Source organism: Entelurus aequoreus, linkage group LG10, assembly GCF_033978785.1.
Source record: "Entelurus aequoreus isolate RoL-2023_Sb linkage group LG10, RoL_Eaeq_v1.1, whole genome shotgun sequence".
Taxonomy (NCBI): domain Eukaryota; kingdom Metazoa; phylum Chordata; class Actinopteri; order Syngnathiformes; family Syngnathidae; genus Entelurus; species Entelurus aequoreus.
This window is the reverse complement of record NC_084740.1, coordinates 73665202-73686573: the sequence shown is the minus strand read 5'-3', so window position 1 is coordinate 73686573 and position 21372 is coordinate 73665202. Positions and strand designations below refer to the sequence as shown.

The 21372-nt window shown below is 38.6% G+C and overlaps 2 protein-coding genes across 6 annotated transcripts in view; one reads left to right on the top strand and one right to left on the bottom strand.

The window, feature by feature from the left end:
• vwa8 (von Willebrand factor A domain containing 8) overlaps window positions 1-21372 on the bottom strand; it is a 304338-nt gene that overhangs the window by 230251 nt on the left and 52715 nt on the right. For 2 of the 3 annotated variants that reach the window (XM_062061645.1, XM_062061644.1), the window contains exons 1-4: window positions 10479-10744; window positions 4766-4843; window positions 4561-4691; window positions 4380-4490 (exon numbers count right to left, since the gene is read on the bottom strand). In XM_062061645.1, coding sequence (XP_061917629.1) covers window positions 4380-4490; window positions 4561-4691; window positions 4766-4843; window positions 10479-10617 — 459 coding nt within the window. In that variant the 5' untranslated portion in view covers window positions 10618-10744. Of the gene's footprint in view, window positions 1-4379; window positions 4491-4560; window positions 4692-4765; window positions 4844-10478; window positions 10745-21372 lie in introns of those variants that run through there. The other variant, XM_062061646.1, reaches the window with a different exon arrangement.
• The window catches only part of dgkh (diacylglycerol kinase, eta), a 259098-nt gene continuing 248792 nt past the window's right edge, over window positions 11067-21372 (top strand). For all 3 annotated transcript variants that reach the window (XM_062061650.1, XM_062061649.1, XM_062061655.1), the window contains exons 1-2: window positions 11067-11259; window positions 11564-11728. In XM_062061650.1, the coding sequence (XP_061917634.1) occupies window positions 11212-11259; window positions 11564-11728 (213 nt within the window). In that variant the 5' untranslated portion in view covers window positions 11067-11211. The remainder of the gene's footprint in view (window positions 11260-11563; window positions 11729-21372) is intronic.

Below are 21372 nucleotides of genomic sequence, written 5' to 3'. Positions count from 1 at the left end.
GAAGAACGTTGTAGGTGGGATCGATGTATTAGCGGCTGGCTGTAGCAACACAACAAGGACTACTTACTTGGATAGCAGACGCCTAGCCGATGCTAGCCGCCCACCGCACGAATGATCGGGTGAAGTCCTTCGTCGCGCCGTCGATCGCTGGAACGCAGGTGAGCACGGGTCTTGATGAGCAGATGAGGGCTGGCTGGCGTAGGTGGAGCGCTAATGTTTTTATCATAGCTCTGTGAGGTCCGGTTGCTAAGTTAGCCTTAGCGTTGTTAGCAACAGCATTGTTAAGCTTTGCCAGGCTGAGATCTATTAACCGTGTAGTTACATGTCCATGGTTTAATAGTATTGTTGATCTTCCGTCTATCCTTCCAGTCAGGGATTTCTTTATTTTGTTTCTATCTGCATTTGAGACAGATGCTATCACGTTAGCTCATGCTAAAGAGCTTCGCCGATGTATTGTCGTGGAGATAAAAGGCACTGTGAATGTCCATTTCGCGTTCTCGACTCTCATTTTCAAGAGGATATAGTATCCGAGGTGGTTTAAAATACAAATCCGTGATCCACAATAGAAAAATGAGAGTGTGTGGAATCCAATGAGCCAGCTTGTACCTAAGTTACGGTCAGAGCGAAAAAAAATATGTATTTCACTGCATTCTAGTCCGTCACTCTAACATTCCTCATCCACGAATCTTTCATCCTCGCTCAAATTAATGGGGTAATCGTCGCTTTCTCGGTCCGAATAGCTCTAGCTGCGTTGAAAACAATAGGAAAATATGAGGGAGTGAACAACTGACAACGTCACGCTACTTCTGGTAGGGGCAAGGTTTTTTTTTATCAGAGACCAAAAGTTGCAAACTTTATCGACGTTGTTATATACTAAATCCTTTCAGCAAAAATATGTCAATATCGCAAAATGATCAAGTACGACACATAGAATTGATCTCCTATCCCCGTTTAAATAAAAAAAAATTAATTTCAGTAGGCCTTTAAAGTACCAGTAGAGGGGAAAAACAAGTTGACTTTATATGCTTAATTGTGTTTTATTGTATCCATTAAACGATATACAAGATAAGATACAACATTCACTTTGAACATCAACGGCTGTGCTGTCTTTGAACGGTAATTGATCTATAACCAACAGTTTCAAGTTGAAAAATGGTGTTTTCAACAGGATGTGATTTTGCGTGACGTCACATAAACCGGAAGTGAAACAAAATAATCAGTCAATTTGCATTTATTAAAAAAACATTCTAAAACGTTTACCAATTTAAATGGAAGAAGATAAACAAATGTCAACACACAAATACAAATAACATGGCTCTTATGAAGCCAGAACAATATTTGATGTTTCCTCTGCCAAAAGAGTATATTGTGGGTCTATGTATTTCAGTTATTTGAAAAAACACAACTTGGTTAAAAGATTTTAGTGTGTGTATAAGTACATTTTAGTACATTCAACGATACCGCGATAAGCCTGCTCAGTGGCCTTGTGGTTAAAGTGTCCGCCCTGAGATCAACCTGAGATTGGTAGGTTTTGAGTTCAAACCGCAGCCGAGTCATACCAAAGACTATAAAAATGGGAGCCATTACCTCCCTGCTAGGCACTCAGCATCAAGGGTTGGAATTAGGGGTTAAATCACCAAAATGATTCCAGAGCGCGGCCACTGCTGCTGCTCACTGCTCCCCAGATGGATCAAATGCAGAGGTTAATTTCACCACACCTAGTGTGTGTGTGACTATCATCCATCCATCCATTTTCTATCAATGGTACTTTAACTTTAATATTGATAATCGTGACGTTACTTTTATTATTTGTTTTATTTAACTTGGATATTCAAAAGTTGACTTTTTGATTAAAATATTAAAATATACTAGAAACACATGTTTATTGCATTCGAAAGGATACAGCTCGATTATTATTATTATATATTGTCATTACATCAGAGGGTAATTTGGTCGTAATCTAATGTTGACAATAGGGATGTCCGATAATATCGGACTGCCGATATTATCGGCCGATAAATGCTTTAAAATGTAATATCGAAAGTTATCGGTATCGGTTTCAAAAAGTCAATTTGCGTGCCGGCCCAATCACATAATATCTACAGCTTTTCCCACACACAAGTGAATGCAAATCATACTTGGTCAACAGCCATACGGGTCACACTGAGGGTGACCGTATAAACAACTTTAACACTGTTACAAATATGCGCCACACTGTGAACCCACACCAAACAAGAATGACAAACACAGTTCGAGAGAACATCCACACCGTAACACAACATAAACACAACAGAACAAATACACAGAACTCCTTGCAGCACTAACTCTTCCGGGACGCTACAATATACACCTCCACTACCACCAAACCCTGCCCCCCCAACCCAAGTCAAAGTATAGTATTTCCCATAGTTGTAGTGGGTATCAGGATTATCTCAGGGAGAGCATGTCCCAAATTCCAAGCTGCTGTTTTGAGGCATGTTAAAAAAAATAATGCACTTTGTGACTTCAATAATAAATATGGCAGTGCCATGTTGGCACTTTTTTCCATAACTGGAGTGGAAGTTGTTCTCTTATTTTGGAAAACCTTGTTTTTGATTGATTGATTGAAACTTGTATTAGCAGATTGCACAGTACAGTACATATTCCGTACAATTGACCACTAAATGGTAACACCCAAATAAGTTTTTCAACTTGTTTAAGTCGGGGTCCACGTAAATCAATTCATGGTAAAGTTACATTGTTTAATGCAGTGGTTCTCAACCTTTTTTCAGTGATGTACCCCCTGTGAAAATTTTTTTAATTCAAGTACCCCCTAATCAGAGCAAAACATTTTTGGTTGAAAAAAAGAGATAAAGAAATAAAATACAGCACTATGTCATGTTTTTAAATTGTATAACAGTGCAAAATATTGCTCATTTGTTGTGGTCTTTCTTGAACTATTTGAAAAAAAAAAAAGATATAAAAATAACTAAAAACTTGTTGAAAAATAAACAAGTGATTCAAATATAAATAAAGATTTCTACACATAGAAGTAATCATCCACTTAAAGTGCCCTCTTTGGGGATTGTAATAGAGATCCATCTGGATTCATGAGCTTAATTCTAAACATTTCTTCAATATTTATGGAACATGTCCACAAAAAATCTAGCTGTCACCACTGAATATTGCATTGTTGCATTTCTTTTCACCAGACATTTAAAAAAAATCTCACGTACCCTTTGGCATACCTTCAAGAACCCCCAGGGGTACGCGTACCCCCATTTGAGAACCACTGGTTTGATGCATCCAGCGGGGCATCACAACAAAATTAGGCATAATAATTAGGGATGTCCGATAATGGCTTTTTGCCGATATCCGATATGCCGATATTGTCCAATTCTTTAATTACCGATACCGATATCAACCGATACCGATATCAACCGATATATACAGTCGTGGAATTAACACATTATTATGCCTAATTTGGACAACCAGGTATGGTGAAGATAAGGTACTTTTTAAAAAAATGAATAAAATAAAATAAGATAAATAAATTAAAAACATTTTCTTGAATAAAAAAGAAAGTAAAACAATATAAAAACAGTTGCATAGAAACTAGTAATTAATGAAAATTTGTAAAATTAACTGTTAAAGGTTAGTATTATTAGTGGACCAGCAGCACGCACAATCATGTGTGCTTACGGACTGTATCCCTTGCAGACTGTATTGATATATATTGATATATAATGTAGGAACCAGAATATTAATAACAGAAAGAAACAACCCTTTTGTGTGAATGAGTGTGAATGAGTGTAAATGGGGGAGGGAGTTTTTTGGGTTGGTGCACTAATTGTAAGTGTATCTTGTGTTTTTTATGTGGATTAAATAAAAAATAAAAAATACAAATAAAAAAACGATACTGATAATAAAAAAAACGATACCGATAATTTCCGATATTACATTTTAACGCATTTATCGGCCGATAATATCGGCAGACCGATATTATCGGACATCTCTAATAATAATGTGTTAATTCCACGACTGTCGGTATCGGTTGATATCGGAATCGGTAATTAAGAGTTGGACAATATCGGAATATCGGCAAAAAAGCCATTATCGGACATCTCTAGTTGACAATAATATTGTTGACCTACAAAAATGTGCAGGTCAATAAATCGTCAAACAAATGCATTGAGGCCATGAAGTGTGTTGTATCTGATGACTCGATTTGTTGAACAAACTAATCCATTGACTACTTGGTTATGATAATAATTGATGGATGTGCACCTAATTGTGAGCATGTAATTCTAAATACACATTTGGTTGAAGATAACCGAAGACACGCATCAGAATGAGGGGGAACTTCAAGTGCCCACTCTCCTTTGGTAGTCACCTCCTACCTGGTCAACGTAAAAGGCAGTCCCAGCCCGGATCTCTCTCCTCTGTTTCAGGTCCGTCTCTGTGGTGTCCCTGGACAGAGCCACATACTCCACTTCCCTTTTGGTCAACTCCTTTTAAATACAAGACAGATTGTAGACTTCAAACAACGTATCTGACAAACGACGCCTGTGGCATACTCACGAGGTATTGCATGGCAATGGAGCGTCTCAAAGGTCCAGGGGGACCGATCAGAAAGACATCCTGGCCCAGGAGGTCTTTCTGCATAATCCATCTCAGGTGCTGGGCCACCGCCTGAGGCAAGGAGTCTGAAACTAGGAAGGAAAATATCACACCTGTTAAATCTCCACGTGAACCTGAGGCAAGACATGCAGAAATGTTAACGCACTGTGTTTGACAGGAACCAACTCTGGGTTGCGTGGGGTTTTGAGTTTGTAAGAAATGTCTCCAATCATCACTGTGTCGCCTGCAGAAAACACAGCACGGTTATCAGTCATAAATAATTACAACTCTGACACCAAACAGTGTAGTCTCTTGTTAAGACTGTCACTGTTTAGAAGCCTTTGTAAACTGTGATAATTGCATTTGGATCAGCTGCCATTTTTATTTGACAAAGCTTGAATGAAAGCTCAATAACTTTATACCAGCTAATAGGGATGTAACGTTTTTGTAGATACCGTGATATTGCGGTTTCAAACTCCTCACAATAATGCCTTGACGTGTGACGGCGTCAAACAACAATTTGTTGGGTGTGGTTTTTTTCTGGCGCTTTTGCTTTGGCTGGTCTGAAAAATAAACTACATCTCTCACAATCTGTGCAGGGTTGGAGAAAATGAGGAAGCGTGCGGAAGAAGTGTGTTTGTAGTAGATAAGAGAAATTGTTATTATGGACATTTCCTAAACATTTCATCAAAATCCATCCATACCTTTTTGAGTTATGTTGCTAAAAACAGACAAAAAAACCCTGGTGAAAACAAAACCCCTTTGGCAGGGGGTAATAAAGCAAAGGGTTATCTTCGTCCCCTGGGATTGCAGATCCGTCACACGGCAGGAATAGGAGAATCTACTTGATAAACCATCACCCGGAAAATATATTGAAGCCAGCAAAGCTAAACATACATTTTTGAGGTATTTACACTACCGTTCAAAAGTTTGGGGTGACCCAAACAATTTTGTGGAATAGCCTTCATTTCTAAGAACAAGAATAGACTGTCGAGTTTCAGATGAAAGTTCTCTTTTTCTGGCCATTTTGAGCGTTTAATTGACCACACAAATGTGATGCTCCAGAAACTCAATCTGCTCAAAGGAAGGTCAGTTTTGTAGCTTCTGTAACGAGCTAAACTGTTTTCAGATGTGTGAACATGATTGCACAAGGGTTTTCTAATCATCAATTAGCCTTCTGAGCCAATGAGCAAACACATTGTACCATTAGAACACTGGAGTGATAGTTGCTGGAAATGGGCCTCTATACACCTATGTAGATATTGCACCAAAAACCAGACATTTGCAGCTAAAATAGTCATTTACCACATTAGCAATGTATAGAGTGTATTTCTTTAAAGTTAAGACTAGTTTAAAGTTATCTTCATTGAAAAGTACAGTGCTTTTCCTTCAAAAATAAGGACATTTCAATGTGACCCCAAACTTTTGAACGGTAGTGTACATTAGTAAAAGTTAAATTGTCTGTTAACTTTTCAGAGAAACAGCATTTTTCAAACTGACATAAAGATTGTCCACTGCAGAAGACACTGCTTCTCAGAAAGTGAAAGTTGTAGTATATTAGTATGTGAACTCTATCAGGCTAGCTTCTTTAGCCAAATTTGCAGCCAGTTATATAGTTTAATATTACAACATTTATCATTTCTATATTTATACTATTTAACATTCAAATTATGTCTACTATGAAAGTGTTTCTATTTTACAACCATTTCACAGTCAAATTTTATATCCTTCCTTCTATATTCCACTAGCATTTCAACTATCCATCCATCCATTTTCTACCGCTTGATATCTCAGCTGCATTCGGGCGGAAGGCGGGGTACACCCTGGATAAGTCGCCACCTCATCGCAGGGCCAACACAGATCGACAGACAACATTCACACACTCGGGCCAATTTAGTGTTGCCAATCAACCTATCCCCAGGTGCATGTCTTTGGAGGTGGGAGGAAGCCGGAGTACCCGGAGGGAACCCACGCAGTCACGGGCAGAACATGCATACTCCACACATAAAGATCCCAAGCCCAGGATCGGACCCAGGACCTTCGTATTGTGAGGCACACGTACTAAACCTGGTTCTACCCCTGTGCCACCGTGCTGCCGCCCAGCATTCAACTAGCATTCTTCAATATTCAAAACATTCATACCGTGCGTTCAAACATATTCTTACAATAATTGTACATTTCTTCTGCATTCAAGTTTAGCTGCGGAATTGAGGCTTTCACACATAATTTCAACAGAAATTGTATTTTTTAGTTACACAAAATGTTTGCATTGTCACTTTATAGACACTCAACTGTACATTTTGTTTATATTTGCTAACAGTGGATTTTACAGCACTATTCTTTACACTTATAATTAAATTTTTGTAGTAATAAATATAATTTGAACATTACTTTTGTTCAATTAGAGAAAGAGTGTTTATCCTAAAGCAGGTGTGTCAAACGTACGGCCCGAGGGCCGGATCAGGCCCACAAACAGGTTTTATCCGGCCCACGGGATGAGTTTGCTAGGTATAAAAATGAACCTGTAATTTTTGAATGAAAGAAGCAGCTGTTCTAAATGTGTCCACTGGATGTCACAATAGCAATTCTTTGTATCATTGTAGATGATGCTACATATGTACAAAATAAACCACATGATGTTAAGTACATCAGTCGAGGAATGTTATCAAACTACATAAATAACATCCTGTAATTTGATTTAGATATTTTTTTTTATCTTGATTGAAAATGAACACCAATGAGTTGACTAATAAACTTTATCACATAATTTATTCAGAAAATGTAAACAACGACAAATAAAAAATTTTTTTTTAAAAACTAAAAAAACATTATGATTTGTACATTTTCAGAATGTGCTTGTTCTATTTTTAAACAAAGAAAACAATCTGCAACTGTCTTTATTTTTAGGTTATCTTGCTGTGATTTTAACAGTTTGGGAGTGGATTTTTCTCCATGTGGCCCCCGACCTAAAATGAGTTCAACACCCCTGTTGTAAACATTTCTGTCACTTCTTTTTACACGATATGGAACTTTTTTGAACGATTCCAGTATATTATCGTACAGTGGCCTTAAAACCGTGACTATATCATACCGTGAGATGTTGATATTGTTCCATCTAGGGCTGGGCGATATATCGATATACTCAATATATCACGGGTTTGTCTCTGTCCGATATAGAAAATGACCATATCGTGATATTCGAGTATACGTTCTCACGCAGTTGCTTTTAGCTGCAGGCATTACACTACAGCAGACCTGGGCATTCTGCGGCCCTATAAATTACAAAATAAATTTAAAAAAGTATCTATGTCGAGTGTGCAATACAACGGTGCTGCTTTTGTTTTGAAAATCGTTATTTGTATTACTTCCGTGTGGATGTATGCGTGTGCGTGATTGTGAGTGAATGTGAACAGCTGCAATCACAAATTACAAAATAAAGTTGAAAAAACATCTATGTCGTGCGCGCAATACAACTGTGCTGCTTTTATTTTGAAAAGTATTATTTATGGGCGTATGTCCGTGTGTAACCTGCGAGTGAAGGTGCACATGCAGCGACAAGAGATGCACGGTTTACACCCGAGACGCTAAAAAGAGAAAAGTTGATGACGAATGGCGTGTTTTCAACAAGACATGGACTGCCAAGCAACGTTCCATCTAAGGTGCGTGCCTGCGCAATTGCGCACTGCTCAAGCGTCCGCACAGCAAATATATGCCGCGCACCAAATCAAATCCCATCTGAATTCTAAACAAAATAAACATATTTATTCTATATAATTTTGCAATACAACTTTGAGTGACAGTGACAACAAGCGGCCCTAACGGTGTTCGTCAACACCGTTCAATTGAACACCGTTCAATTATTGTAACGTGTATCGAGATGCTTCGAGGACAGGAATTATATCGATCACTTTATTGAGCAAAACTGTTTATATTCGGACATAAACACACCAAAAACATGAGTAAAACACTTCTATCTCGAAAAACTAGTCATTTTCTGCCGTACAAACCAGGCCAAAACCAACTTGTCATCTGTCACCAACACGCATACCAATAAACCACTGGTGCGTTTATGGCCACACAAAAAGTCGGACAACTCAAACACCACACAAAGTTACACTATGACTCCTCAGTCATACGTGTGCTTATTTTACTGTCATTTATTATTAATGTTAATTTATTTATATTAGTCATGGTATGCTGTTACACACACTATGTTGAAGTATTACTATTATTATTAATTATTATTATTATTATTTATCTTACGGTATATATCAAAAATAATATTGAGCAAAATTTAATTGAAATATTGTCGATGTGGCCCTCCAGCAGTGCTCGGGTTGCTCATGCGGCCCCCGGTAAAAATTAATTGCCCACCCCTGCACTACAGGCTCTTCTCACTCTTTCTAGTCTCCCCTTCTCACAGAGACTTAAACAAGCTCACCTTCTTACATACGTCACATACGTATACGCCCTCGCGGCGCAGAGAGGTAGCAGCATGCGGTGCGAGTGGTAATACGAGTGAAAGGTGCGAATCTGGTAACAAATGAAGGAAGAATTAATTCCTAAGAAAAACAGCCCAGGGTCCATCGTCTGGCGGTGGTTTGGCTTCAAGCGGGAATATGTCGAACAGACAACCGTAATTTGTCAAGTGTGGGGCGAAAGCGTTGCTACAAAAAGTAGCATTACTGCTAATATGTAGCATCATTTGAAAAGTCACCCGCTAGAAAATGAAGAGTGCTTTAAACTCTGCATTTCCACATCTCCGTTCGGTGCCACACCAACAAAATGCAGAGGCAACCATTTCCACATCAACACCGTATGAAAAAAAATAGTCCACGACATAAGGAGATAACGTCCGCCGGAACCATCCACATAGCAAAGGACGTTCACAATTTGATTTCCTATTATGCAGCTCATTTTTATTTGACAGTTATTGAATTATCTTTTGTGACATCATGCACAAAAGTGCACTCTATTTATTTTAAACTATTATAGTGGTGTTCTGTACAAAAAAATGCACTTTAATTTAATGTTGTTTTGATTTGTCATCTTAGTGACATCATGCACAAAAGTGCACTAATAGCTTGTTTTAAAATGTCTCTGACAATCTTGCACTTTCTGTTTTGGAAATGACATGAATGTTTGTGCCACTGCTTAATAACTGTTTAATAAATACACTTTTGGGTAAATTGACTGAGTTGTGATTTCCCTCTCTGCATGAAAGTTCAAAATGAGCATATATTAATGTAGTATGAACAAGAATGTTTTAATGTAGACTATGGCTGCAACAACTAATCGATTATAAAAATAGTTGGCGATTAATGTAGTCATTGACTCGTTGGATCTATGCTATGCGCATGTGCAGGGGCCAATTTTGTTTTTATTATATATATATATTTTTTTATAAACCTTTATTTATAAACTGCAACATGTACAAACAGCTGAGAAACAATAATCAAAATAAGTATGGTGCAAGTATGCTGTTTTTTTCCAATAAAATACTGGAAAGGATAGAAATGTAGTTTGTCTCTTTTATCCGATTATTAATCGATTAATCGAAGTAATATTTGACAGATTAATCGATTATCAAATTAATCGTTAGTTGCAGCCCTAATGTAGACACATAGAATCACCATATTGCTGTGATTATATGCATCAAGTGTTCATTCAAGGCTAAGGCAAAATATTGCGATATATATCGTGTATCGCGATATGGCCTAAAAATATCGAGATATTAAAAAAAGGCCATATCGCCCAGCCCTAGTTCCATCCCTAATAGCTAACGTTAGCACTGGCTGTGTTGCTTAATCCTCCTTGCGTATGTAAACTAAGTTAAATGCTATTTTTTAATGTGGATGTGGTCAGAAATACAACTTTACCAGCGGACGTGTTGAGAAGTTTGACCTCATGGCTTCTCCACATCCAGCCGTCTTTCCCCAGGACGGCGCCCAGGATGGTCCTCATTCTCCTGGCAGCGACAGCCGCAGCCGTGCCGCTGCACAGGATCTGTGGGTGCATATCTAACGGAACTCCTTACGTCCACATTTAGAAATAATTCAAACGGAGCACATCCAGTTTTGTCCTACACCGGCTTGTTACATATGTCACCTCATTTTTGACGGATTGTTTTCGAAGGGGGACAAGCTGTACCGCAAGTTAAAAGTTCCGGGTAGGAACAAGACGGCGTGACGAGTACTGTGATGTTCCGACGTAACACAGCAATGACGTTCAAAGTTTGTATTTTAAAATGTATTGTCAATATTAAGATTGTATTCACATTTAATACGTGACTTGTATTTATTGAAAACATGCAACTCAATTAAATTATTGACACAAATCTTACGGGTGACGTAATTTTCCTCCACTCTGTCAACTTGCGCGTCTTGAGCGTGGGTCACGTGGTCCTGGTGGAGGTTCCTCCGTGACGGAGGCGGAGGCAGCGGAGGAGGCAGGCCGGGGGAGGGGCGAGGGAGGACGGGTTGGAGTCGGGCCGCGTCTATTCGGCGCGCGTATGAGCACCGTGCGAACTGCGAGCAGCGTCAAGCCCATCTCCGCTCGGCCGAGCTTGGCGTCTCGTCTCCCCGCAGAGCACCGACAGAGAGAGGCGCGGATATGGAGGACGTCTGCCATTACACCCGCAGCCCCGCCTGGGAGGAGCTGGTTAGTCCAACACCCTAATATTGTCTTTATTTCCACTTTTATATAGTCTTTATCACTATCATGACTCAAGTCCAATTTAGCACTTTTAAGGACTTTTCGTGTGCTTTTCAACCTCTTTCGCTGACATGTGTTGTTTGGTTGAAGAATTTGGGGAACGGAACGTGCGGTGATTCCGGGCGAAGTGAGTCCGTCTTCCCTCCGCACCTCCCCGGCGTTTAGCGAGGAGAGACTTCCCCTGAGCCGGAAGGGAGCGGCGAGGCGACTTCACCCCCGATAACCTCCTTCTTTTGTCGCCCCGACACAGGAGCCGGATAAAGGGCCCGGGTCTGCGGCCAGGATCCATCCCCATGTGGTGGGCGCTGTTTCGGTGTCCGGTGCCGCGGACGAGTCGTCTGACAGCGAGGTGGAGCAGGAGGGACCCCAAAAACTCATCCGGAAAGTGTCCACCTCAGGACAGATCAGGAGCAAGGTAAGACACTGCAATGGTTCTTCACCTTGTTGGAGGTACCGAACCCCAGCAGTTTCATATGCACATTCACCGAACCCTTCTTTAGTGAAAAATAAAATGTTTTTTTTCAAATTCAAGACAAAGTTATATGTTTTTGGTAACACTTTAGCATGGGGAACATAGTCTAGGACAGGATCTGGGACAGCACGGTGGAGGGGTTAGTGCGTCTGCCTCACAATACGAAGGTGCTGAGTAGTCTGGGGTTCAATTCCGGGCTCTGGATCTTTCTGTGTGGAGTTTGCATGTTCTCCCCGTGACTGCGTGGGTTCCCTCCGGGTACTCCGGCTTCCTCCCACCTCCAAAGACATGCACCTGGGGATAAGTTGATTGGCAACACTAAAATTGGCCCTAGTGTGTGAATGTGAGTGTGAATGTTGTCTGTCTATCTGTGTTGGCCCTGCGATGAGGTGGCGACTTGTCCAGGGTGTACACCGCCTTCCGCCCGATTGTAGCTGAGATAGGCTCCAGCGCCCCCCGCCACCCAGAAGGGAATAAGCGGTAGAAAATGGATGGATGGAACATATTCTAAGTAACAAATAATTATTAGAGAGTTAGAGCAGTGTTTTTCAACCTTTTTTGAGCCAAGGCACATTTTTTGCGTTGAAAAAATCCGGAGGCACACCACCAGCAGAAATCATAAAAAAAAATTGACCGTAAAAAGTCGTTGTCGCAGTTGTTGGATATGAATTTAAACCATAACCAAGCATGCATCACTATAGCTCTTGTCTCAAATTAGGTGTACTGTCACCACCTGTCACATCACGCCATGACTTATTTGGAGTTATTTTTATGTTTTCCTGTGTGTAGTGTTTTAGTTCTTGTCTTGCGCTCCTATTTTGGTGGCCTTTTTCTCTTTTTTTGGTATTTTCCTGCAGCAGTTTCATGTCTTCCTTTGAGCGATATTACCCGCATCTACTTTGTTTTAGCAATCAAGAAGATTTCAGTTGTTTTTATCCTTCTTTGTGTGGACATTGTTATGTCATGTTCGGATGTACATTCGGATGCGGTCTTTGCTCCACAGTAAGTCTTTGCTGTTGTCCAGCATTCTGTTTTTGTTTACTTTGTAGCTAGTTTCGTTCTGCAAAGCCTTCCCTAAGTTTCACTGCCTTTTCTTAGGGGCACTCACCTTTTGTTTATTTTTGGTTTAAGCATTAGACCCGTTTTTACCTGCACGCTGCCTCCCGCTGTTTCCGACATCTACAAAGCAATTAGCTACCTGCTGCCACCTACTGATATGGAAGAGTATTACATGGTTATGCTGCCGAGCTCTTGACAGCACCGACACTCAACAACAACACATAATTTGCAGACTATAATTACTGGTTTGCAAAAAATATTTTTAACCCAAATAGGTAAAATTAGATAATCTCCCACGGCACACCAGACTGTATCTAGTGCCGCGGCACAGTGGTTGAAAAACACTGAGTTAGAGGGTTAGGGCCAGGGTTAGAGGGTTAGGGTTATAGTGAGGCCATTGATTGATTGATTGAGACTTTTATTAGTAGATTGCACAGTGAAGTACATATTCCGTACAATTGACCACTAAATGGTAACACCCGAATAAGTTTTTCAACTTGTTTAAGTCGGGGTCCACTTAAATTGATTCATGATACAGATATACACTGTAAAAAAAATCCTATTTTTATGGTTAATTTGCTCTAAATTTCTACTGTAATTTTTCTATTTTTTTTTAAAGTTTATAAAACTGTAGAATTGAAGACATTATCTGTAAATAAACAATCCCCCTGTTATTTTAAGTAATATGCCAGTAATGACAAACTATGTATATTTGTATTTATTTTACAGAAAAATACCAAATTAATTATACATAGCATTTTCTGTTATCTTAAATTACTTTCAAATTCATGTAAAATGACAGTAATTATCTTTCATTAAATATGTAGCTTGTTATATACAAGTCTATGTCCATACTAACAATCTGTAGAATAAAGGTATTTTTCTGCAGAACTGTTTGCATCGTCGCTTTATTAAAGGTGGTTGATCTTAACAATGCAGAAAAAAATCTGTAAAATAATGGTATTTTTCTGTGGAACTGCCAGCATTGTCACTTCATTAAAGGTTGTTTGATTGTAATAATTTGGAAAAACTCTGTAGAATAAAGGTATTTTTCTGCAGAACTGTTTGCATCATCACTTTATTAAAGGTGGTTGATCTAAATAATTTAGTAAAAATCTGTAAAATTACGATATTTTTCCGCAAAACGTTTCATGAAAATTTCTGTAAATATAATGTTTTTGATCATTATTTGGTTTACAATGTTTTACTTTAATTTCATGGTTTTCGTCTGGCAGCCGTAGCTGCCAGTAGATGACCGTTTTTTTACAGAATTTTTTTTTACAGTGTATACTATCAGATATATACTATCATAGGGGGTTAGGTTTCATCAGTCATCAACAATTGAGAACAGAGAAATGGATATTGGAACAGTGTAGGTCTTTTTCTTCTCATTGTCAGCAACTTCCCACTCTAATCTGGCTCTTTTCGCCTCCCAGTTTGAGGGTAGTTTCAGTCGCTTATCCTCCTCGACAACTTCTTGGTGATTGAGCTTGCGTGCTTCATTCCGTTTAAAATGCAACTCTCGGAATTTGTGTAATCTCTCCTCTCTCTTCTTTGACCCGCTGGTTTCAGTTGACTCCTGTTCCGTAGGTACACTCTCCTCCTCACCACTGGACGCCATAGCTGTTAAACCATGCCGAATAAGGCATTAATAAGTACTTAATAATGACTAGTTAAGAGCCAGTATGTTACTAATTTGCATGTTAATAAGCAACTAATTAATGGTGAATATGTGTTCCCCATACTAAAGTGTTACCATGTTTTTTTTTACTGGTGCACAAAATGAACCGTGCATGAACATCACCTTGTTCAAACAACAAAACCAACACAGTGCATAAACTCACAACAAATTACACACCTGCAAATCAGTCAGCTGTTGTCGTATCCGTAATACGCCGATAGGGAGAAGTTTGTATTTTGACCTCCGCCGAACCCCTGAGTCCGACTCACCGAACCCCTAGGGTTCGATCGAACCCAGGTTAAGAACCACTGCACTAGTGGTTTCTTGTTGATAGTGCAACATGTGGTGAGATCCAGTACAAGACTTCCATCAAAAAACAACATGTTTTAGGAACTATGAAAAAAAGATTTTCTAAACAAACATATTTCAGTGTGATGCTTTTGATTGATTGATTGAGACTTTTATTAGTAGGTTGCGAAGTGAAGTACATATTCCGTACAATTGACCACTAAATGGTAACACCCCAATAAGTTTTTCAAGTTGTTTAAGTCGGGGTCCCCTTAAATTGATTCATGATACAGATATATACTATCATATATACTATCATCATAATACGGTCATCACACAAGATAATCACATTGAATTATTTACATTATTTACAATCAGGGGTGTGGAGGGGGCAGGGGGTAGGATATGGACATCAAGTAGTGGACATAGAGAGAGAGCGAGAGAGAGAGAGAGAGAGAGAGAGAGAGAGAGAGAGAGAGAGAGAGAGATCAGAAGGCATAAGAAAAAGTATCTGCATTTGATTGTTTACATTTGATTATTAGCAATCCGGGGAGGGTGTTAGTTTAGGGTTGTAGCTGCCTGGAGGTGAACTTTTATTGCAGTTTTGAAGGAGGATAGAGATGCCCTTTCTTTTATACCTGTTGGGAGCGCATTCCACATTGATGTGGCATAGAAAGAGAATGAGTTAAGACCTTTGTTAGTTCGGAATCTGGGTTTAACGTGGTTAGTGGAGCTCCCCCTAGTGTTGTGGTTATGGCGGTCATTTACGTTAAGGAAGTAGTTTGACATGTACTTCGGTATCAAGGAGGTGTAGCGGATTTTATAGACTAGGCTCAGTGCAAGTTGTTTAACTCTGTCCTCCACCTTGAGCCAGCCCACTTTAGAGAAGTGGGTAGGAGTGAGGTGGGATCTGGGGTGGAGGTCTAGAAGTAACCTGACTAGCTTGTTCTGAGATGTTTGGAGTTTAGATTTGAGGGTTTTGGAGGTGCTGGGGTACCAGGAGGTGCATGCGTAATCGAAAAAGGGTTGAACGAGAGTTCCCGCCAGAATCCTCAAGGTGCTTTTGTTGACCAGAGAGGAAATTCTGTAGAGAAATCTCGTTCGTTGGTTAACCTTTTTGATTACCTTGGTTGCCATTTTATCACAGGAAAGGTTAGCCTCTAGATGCTGATGTTAAACACCACTGCAAAACTGCAACCACACTAATAAACATATTGTTACATTCATATATATTTCATACAAGTTAGTGGAGTTATATTCTGAAAGGCTTGCATTCTGACACAACTATTGCATTGGGTCTCATTGGCTTGTGCAGCTGCACTTATTGAAGTGGAATAAAAGTATGCACATCCCAAAATGTGGATAACTTTATTAGGGAGTACAGTGCAATGTTGATTTATGCTTGTGGACCACAATGTAAATAATCTGAATCAGCTTTATTGGTCAAGTATGTAACGTGCAAGGAATTTGACTTGGTACTGTAAATTAGGTTCAGTACAAGACTTCAATCAAAAAACAACATATTTTAGGAACTATGAAAACAATTATTTTCTAAACAAACATATTTCAGTGTGATGCTGTGCAGTTGAACACCACTGCAAACTGCAACCACACTAATAAACATATTGTTACATTTATATATTTTTCATACGGTGTGGCGCGGTTGGAAGAGTGGTCGTGCCAGCAACCTGAGGGTTCCTGGTTTGATCCCCATTTTCTACCAACCTAGTCACGTCCGTTGTGTCCTTGAGCAAGACCTTGCATGGCAGCTCCCGCCATCAGTGTGTGAATGTGTGTGTGAATGGCTGAATGTGGAAATAGTGTCAAAGCGCTTTGAGTACCTTGAAGGTAGAAAAGCGCTATACAAGTATAACCCATTAACCATTTACCAGTTTGTGGAGTTATCTTCTGAAAGGTTGGGATTCTGATACAACTATTGCATTGGGTCTCATTGGCTTGAACAGCTGCACCTATTGAAGTGCACACCCCAAAAGGTGAATAACTTTATTAGGGAGTACAGTGGAATGTTGATTTATGCGTGTGGACCATAATCAGAATCAGCTTTATTGGTCAAGTATGTAACGTACAAGGAATTTGACATGGTACTGTAAATGAGGTACAGTACAAGACTTCAATCAAAAAACGACATGTTTTAGGAACTATGAAATAAGGATTTTCTAAACAAACATATTTCAGTGTGATGCTGTGCAGTTGAACACCACTGCAAAACTGCAACCACACTACATTCATTTATATTTCATACAAGTTCGTGGAGGTATCTTCTGAAAGGCTGGGATTCTTAACTATTGCATTGAGTCTCATTGGCTTGTGCAGCTGCACTTATAGAAGTGGAATAAAAGTATGCACATCCTAAAATGTGAGACAAATTTTATTAGGGAGTACAGTGCAATGTTGATTTATGCTTGTGGACCACAATGTGTTACAAGTATGTCACGTACAATGAATCTGTACTGTAAATGAGGTTCAGTACAAGACTTCAATCCAAAAAGGACATATTTAGGAATTGGAATTAGCTGTATGATACAATATGTATTTGCAGAGAAAATATGTATTTTTAAAAACAAACATCTCTCAGCGTGACGCTGTGCAGTTGAACACCACTGCAAACCGCAACCACCGTTCTAAACATGTTGTTACATTAATTTATAATCAACACTTAATATTGACCACTGTATTTTAGAAACCTGGGATTCAGATACAACGTTTGCATTTGGTCTCATTGGCTTTTGCAGTGGAATCTATGTGTGCACATCTCAAATTGTGGATACCTTTATTAGGGAGAACCGTAGAATGTTGATTTATGCTTGTGGATCGCAATCTGAATGAGATCCAGTGCAAGACTTCCATCAAAAAATGACATATTTGAGTAATTTTATAAAAAAATATGTTCAAAACAAACAACTCTCAGTGTGATGCCGTGCAGTTGAACACCACTGCAAATGGCAACCACACTAGGGCTGCAACAACTAATCGATTAAATCGATTAAAATTAGGGATGTCCGATAATGGCTTTTTGCCGATATCCGATATTCCGATATTGTCCAACTCTTTAATTACCGATACCGATATCAACCGATACCGATATCAACCGATATATGCAGTCGTGGAATTAACACATTATTATGCCTAATTTGGACAACCAGGTATGGTGAAGATAAGGTACTATTTAAAAACATTAGTAAAATAAGATAAATAAATTAAAAACATTTTCTTGAATAAAAAAGAAAGTACAACAATATAAAAACAGTTACATAGAAACTAGTAATGAATGAAAATTAGTAAAATTAACTGTTAAAGGTTAGTACTATTAGTGGACCAGCAGCACGCACAATCATGTGTGCTTACGGACTGTATCCCTTGCAGACTGTATTGATATATATTGATATATAATGTAGCAGCAGAAAGAAACAACCCTTTTGTGTGAATGAGTGTAAATGGGGGAGGGAGGTTTTTTGGGTTGGTGCACTAATTGTAAGTGTATCTTGTGTTTTTTATGTTGATTTAATAAAATAAAAAAAACAAACTAAAAAAAACTATAAAAAAAATGATACCGATAATAAAAAAACCGATACCGATAATTTCTGATATTACATTTTAACGCAAATATCGGCATCTCTAATTAAACTCGATTAGAAAAATATTTGCCGATTAATTTAGTCATCGATTCGTTGGATCTATGTTATGCGCATGCGCAGAGGCTTTAAAAAAATAAAAAATAAAAAAAATATTTTTTATTTTTTTATTTTTTTAAAAATAATTATTTATTTATAAACTGCAAAATTTACAAACAGCTGAGAAACAATAATCAAAATAAGTATGGTGCCATTATGCTGTTTTTTAAAAATAAAATACTGGAAAGGATAGAAATGTAGTTTGTCTCTTTTATCCGATTATTAATCGATTAATCGAAGTAAAATCGACAGATTAATCGATTATCACATTAATCGTTAGTTGCAGCCCTAAACCACACTAATAAACATATTATCTCTTTCACAGTGTTAATACATATATTGAGCGTTGATATCTTGAGAAATGCTGATATTCTGATACAACTCTAGCATTGGGTCTCATTGGCTTGTGTAGATGCACATTTGAATGAGTGTGCACAACCCAAATTGTGCATACCTTTATTTGGGTATACAGTAGAATGTTCATTTGCGCTTGTTGACTGCAATCAAAATGAGATTCAGTACAAGACTTCCATAGAATTTTTTTTTTAAGAACTGGAATAAGCTGCATGATAAAATATGTATTTTAAAAACAAGGATCTCTTTTATTAATTGTGGTTCTTACAAAAAATATATCTTATAAAATATAAAAGCTAAAATGTCTCATAAAGCTCTGCCCCTTTAATTAGTGCATACTAAATAATTTAACTTTAGCCTACTACTACAACCATATTATTTACCAGCAACATAAAGTGAAACAGAGGCAGAGGTGTCCTGCCACAGTCAGTAACAAATAAACAGAAAACAGTAGTGGTGGAAAGATAGACACAGAGCTTCATCAAACATCTGATCCACTGAACAAAGAACTCCAAAAATCTTGAACTTTAGACTGCCATCAGTTTTACTCCCTACACTAAACCATGTGTTTCCTACTGCCTGCAGACTTTGCACCCTTTGTTATATACACATGTTGTGTTTCTAATATAAATACATTTAATAAAGTCAAATACAAATAAGGCAACAAGAGAAGTATCCTACACTTCTCTTTTGTAAAGTAAATCTGAACAGCCGATACGGGCATCTACATCAACTATATGATTTGCCTGAGAAGCTGGAGAGGACAAAAAAAACAAAAAACTTTTTATTTGTATTTTTATTTGTGGCGGACGTAATTCTTTCGTGGCGGGCCGCCACAAATAAATGAATGTGTGGGAAACACTTAGTGTGCACATCCCTAATTGTGGACACCTTTATTTGGGCGTACAGTAGAATGTTGATTTACCAGAATCAGCTTTCTTGGCCAAGTATTTTCAACACACAAGGAATTTGACTTGGTAGAAAGCGCTCTCTTTGTTCAGTGTAAACAATACATATTAATTAACGTTGATTAACTAAAATTACAAACAAGTACTTAAATAACTAATATGTGCACGAATGATTATGGAATGGCGAAAACAAACAAAAGATGATGAAGTAAACATGAGTAACATTCTCAGTGACAGATTAGTTCCAGAGTTATGCTTGTGGGCCGCAATCTAAATAAGATTCATTGCAAGACTTCCATAAAAAAAAATTACATATTCAGGAAATGGAATTAGCTGCGTGTTAAAAGATGTGTTTTAAAAACAAACATCTCTCGGTGTGAGGCTGTGCAGTTGAATACCACTGCAAACTGCAACCTCATTAAAAAACATTGTTACATTAATATTTACATTTATTTTAGAATGTTGATTTATGCTTGTAAACCACAATTTCAATAGAATGATGACAATACAAGACTCCCATAGATAAATGACACATTTTGGTTACTGTCATAGTCTGTTCCCAGCGCCACTTGGTCTCTTTTATTTACGTTCCGTAGCCAGGGTTGCTTAGAGCAGTGTTTTTCAACCTTTTTTGAGGCAAGGCACATTTTTGTCATAAAAAAAATCCGGAGGCACACCACCAGCAGAAAACTTTAAAAAATGTAACTCCACCAAGTCGTCGTGTCTTATTTTGAGTGTGTTGGTGTCTTCCTGTGTGTAGTGCTTTAGTTCTTGTCTTGCTTATTTTGGTGGCCCTTCCTGTATTGCCGTTGTTTTCCTGTAGTGGCTTCATGTCTTCCTTTGAGCGCTATTCTGCGCACCTGCTTTGTGTGGACATTGTTGATTGTCATGTCACGTACGGATGTACTTTGTGGATGCCGTAAGTTTTTGCTGTCGTCCAGCATTCTGTCTCTGTTTACTTTGTAGCCAGTTCAGTTTGACTTTTGTTTTGCATAGCCTTTTCCTTTCGTTCATTTTGGGTTTATGCATTACATACCCTTTTTACCTGCACTCTGCCTCCCACTGTGGTCTGCATATCGGGATCACAACAAACCATCCTCGTCTCACCCGACACATTCCGACTTTTACAAAGCAATGCTGCCACCTACTGACATGGAGTATTACGTGGTTACCCTGCCGAGTTTTACACAGCACAGACTCTAAGCAACGGCACGTTATTGGCAGATTCTAATTTTTGATTTGCAAAAAATATTTTTGGGATAAATTAGGTGAAGTTGCATAATTTCCCACAGCACACCAGACAATATCTCACGACACTAGTGTGCCGCGGCACAGTGGTTGAAAAACACTGGCTTAGAGTATGCACCGGCATTTACTTTGTTATTAGTGTTTTCACCTGTGGGGGTAGTTATCACGCCCCTTATTTAAACCACTTAGTCTGAGTGGCGAACAAGAGACACTTATAAACTTATAAACACTTATGTTTTTAGGCTATGCTAAACTTCACCTGCGCTCCTAGCGACAATTGCTCTGTTGTTTCCCTGTGGTTTTGGAAGTAAAATATCATTCTCACTTCCAAGCTGCTTCCTGCCGTTCATCCTAACG